Raw genomic sequence first — 2,822 nt, 5'->3', positions numbered from 1 at the left:
CCCCCCCGGGGGCCGGCCCTGGGCGCCCGCCCCGCCCCGGCCGCCCGGGTGTGGGCCCGGCAGGCTGCGCCGCTCCCTCGGCTGGCGGACCCGCGCGGGCGCCGGCTCGGGCTGCGGGTGAGGGGCCGGGGAGGGGCGCCGCGAGGGCCCGCGCCCGGGGGGGGCGGGGGAGACGGGGGTGGCGCTCGGGGCCGGCGGGGCTGCGGACTCAGCTGCACGCCGAGATTTCGGGGTTTCCCTCCCGGGCGGGGCGCGCACACTTCCTCATTCCCGCGGGACCCCCTCTCGCCGCCGGCCGGGCCTGGCCTGAGCCCCCGGGGACCCCCTTGGCCCGGCTTCTGCTCCGCCCGGGTTCGGAGCCCTCGCGGGCCTGGCGGGAGTTCCTGGGCGCGCCGGGTCCGGGCCGGGAGGCGGGGCCGAGGGACTCTGGATGCGGGACCCGGGTACCGGATGGAGGTCAGAGGCGGGTCCGCGGGGCGTTGCAGACTGACGGGGAAGAGGGGCTCCCGTGGGAGGTGGAGGAGCGTGGTGGGGGGGTGCTGCAGGGCCGAGCACCTCCCTGAGGCCTCCCCATGCTCCTAGGATGGCGGCGACCCCCTCGAGCCTCTTCCCCTCTGGGGGCGACCTGGACTCTAGCCAGTTGCACATGGAGCCCGATGAGTTGGACACTCTGAGGGAGGGAGAGGACCCAGGTACGCAGGGAGCGCGGCCCTCAGGGAGGAGGGCGGCGGAGAGCTCCCGGGGTCCACACTCTAACACTTTCTCTCCTCCTAGCTGACCGGATGCACCCCTTTCTGGCCATCTACGACCTGCAGCCTGTGAAAACGCACCCCTTGGTGTTCGCCCCTGGGGTCCCGGTCACGGCCCAAGTGGTGGGCACTGAAAGATACACCAGTGGATCCAAGGTGGCGGGGCGGGCGCGGGGGAGCTGGGCAGAGGGAGGGCTGCGACCCAGCGAGTGGACAACCACTTAGTGCCTCCCACCCCTAGGTGGGGACCTGCACCCTGTATTCTGTCCGCTTGACGCATGGCGCCTTTACCTGGACGACCAAGAAGAAGTTCCGTCATTTCCAGGAGCTGCATCGGGACCTCCTGAGACACAAAGTCTTGATGAGCCTGCTCCCTCTGGCACGGTAAGGGGACCCGTCTGCTTCCTGTCAAGGGCAGGCGCCCCTGCCCCAGCCCCCATCACTGCTTTCTGCCTGTCGCCCTCCCCCCGCCCCCCAGCCCACACCTTCTCCTGTCCCAGCTACTTTCCTGCCCCAGCTCTGCCTGCCGCGCCCCCTCCCCTGACCCCAGTTACCAGGAAACCTTCCCAGCCCAGCTCTCCCTGTCCGTGGTTCTGTGCCAATAGCTCAGCCGGGCTGGATGCCCAAAATGCCCTTGGCAGCCTCCCTCCTTTTCTTGTCTCTGTTCCCAGGATCGGGGGCCTTCTGCCAGCCTCCAGGCCTCCCCCAGGATCCCTTCTCTAGTGCTGCAGGAATCCAGGCTCTTCCTTGACCCCTCCTCCCCCATCTCGTCCACAGCTTTGGCATGGCCCACCCTCCAGCCCGGGAGGCCACCAACCGAGAGATACCCTCTCTGCCCCGAGTGAGTCCTGAGGGCTCCGCCAGACATGCGTCCAGCAAACAGGTGCGACCAGACCCTGGGTCCGCCGGGAAGGCATGTGCTGTGCAAAATGGCTCTGGTCCCATCTGTCTTTGTCTCTCATCCCTGCTTCAGAAGTACCTGGAGAATTACCTCAACCGCCTCCTGACCATGTCTTTCTACCGCAACTACCACGCCATGGTAAGGCCCCGGGGGCTTTTTAGGTGGAGCAGTACCAGCAGACCCCCGGGCGGCAGAGGCCCCCGGGTCCGCTGAAAGCCAGAGTCTCTCCTCTGAGCCGTTGTCTTCCTCTGCAGACAGAATTTCTGGAAGTCAGTCGGCTGTCCTTTATCCCAGACCTTGGCTCCAAAGGACTGTGAGTGTCCAACACCCCGTCACCCAGTGGCCGCAAACCTGTGGATCTCTCCCTGCAAAGGGAGGATGGGGAAAGAATTGCAGGGAGGGGGCGGGTGGGGGCTCTGGATTCCTTTTGGGGCATCTCCTCCTGGTTTTCCCCACAGGGAGGGAGTGGTCCGGAAGCGCTCCGGGGGCCACCGAGTTCCTGGCCTCACGTGCTGCGGCCGAGACCAAGTTTGTTACCGCTGGTCCAAGAGGTGGGTCCCAGAGCGGAGCTGCTGAGGCGTGTCGGGGGGGGGGGGGGGGGGGGGAGGAAGGAGATCCCAAGGGCCGGGAGGAACGGACGGAGCCCTTCCGCTCCAGGTGGCTGGTGGTGAAGGACTCCTTCCTGCTGTACATGAGCTTGGAGACGGGCACCATCTCCTTTGTTCAGCTCTTCGACCCTGGCTTCGAGGTGCAGGTGGGGAAAAGGAGCACGGAGGCGCGCTACGGGGTCAGGATCGACACCTCCCACAGGTAAGGCCTCCTGGTGTGGACGGACACCGGACACCGGACACCGGACACCGAGGGGAAGGAAAGGAAGGATTTCCAGCCCCTGGAGCTGGCCTTGATTTGGAACCAGGGAACTGGTCTGGCCACATGCCTGCGAGTGCTCTTAGCGCCTGGGCCCGGGCAGGGGGGCTGGGGGAGGGAGTAGAAGCCTTGGACAGCGACTCCTGATAGAAAAGAAAAGGCACTGAATTCATTCATCCATTCATTCATTCATTCACCAAACCTGAGAGCCTGGTGCAAGTCTCGGTGCCAGAGACCCAGCTGTGCCCCAACTGTGCGGAGGGCAGAGACACGCCTCGCCCGGGGGGGGGGGGGGGGGGGGGGGG

At 66.8% G+C, this 2,822-nt stretch overlaps 1 protein-coding gene across 2 annotated transcripts in view; it reads left to right on the top strand.

Moving 5' to 3' along the window:
• Window positions 1–47: 47 nt before the first annotated feature.
• PLD2 (phospholipase D2) overlaps window positions 48–2,822 on the top strand; it is a 10,933-nt gene continuing 8,158 nt past the window's right edge. Inside the window, exons 1-9 of one of the 2 annotated variants that reach the window (XM_032432082.1) lie at window positions 48–117; window positions 583–692; window positions 775–905; window positions 991–1,133; window positions 1,527–1,632; window positions 1,723–1,788; window positions 1,905–1,963; window positions 2,109–2,201; window positions 2,308–2,460. In XM_032432082.1, the coding sequence (XP_032287973.1) occupies window positions 584–692; window positions 775–905; window positions 991–1,133; window positions 1,527–1,632; window positions 1,723–1,788; window positions 1,905–1,963; window positions 2,109–2,201; window positions 2,308–2,460 (860 nt within the window). In that variant the 5' untranslated portion in view covers window positions 48–117; window position 583. Of the gene's footprint in view, window positions 118–241; window positions 457–582; window positions 693–774; window positions 906–990; window positions 1,134–1,526; window positions 1,633–1,722; window positions 1,789–1,904; window positions 1,964–2,108; window positions 2,202–2,307; window positions 2,461–2,822 lie in introns of those variants that run through there. The other variant, XM_032432081.1, reaches the window with a different exon arrangement.

The sequence above is a fragment of the Phoca vitulina genome, unplaced genomic scaffold, assembly GCF_004348235.1.
Source record: "Phoca vitulina isolate PV1807 unplaced genomic scaffold, GSC_HSeal_1.0 scaffold47, whole genome shotgun sequence".
Classification (NCBI taxonomy): Eukaryota; Metazoa; Chordata; class Mammalia; order Carnivora; family Phocidae; genus Phoca; species Phoca vitulina.
This window is presented reverse-complemented; position numbering and strand designations above follow the sequence as displayed.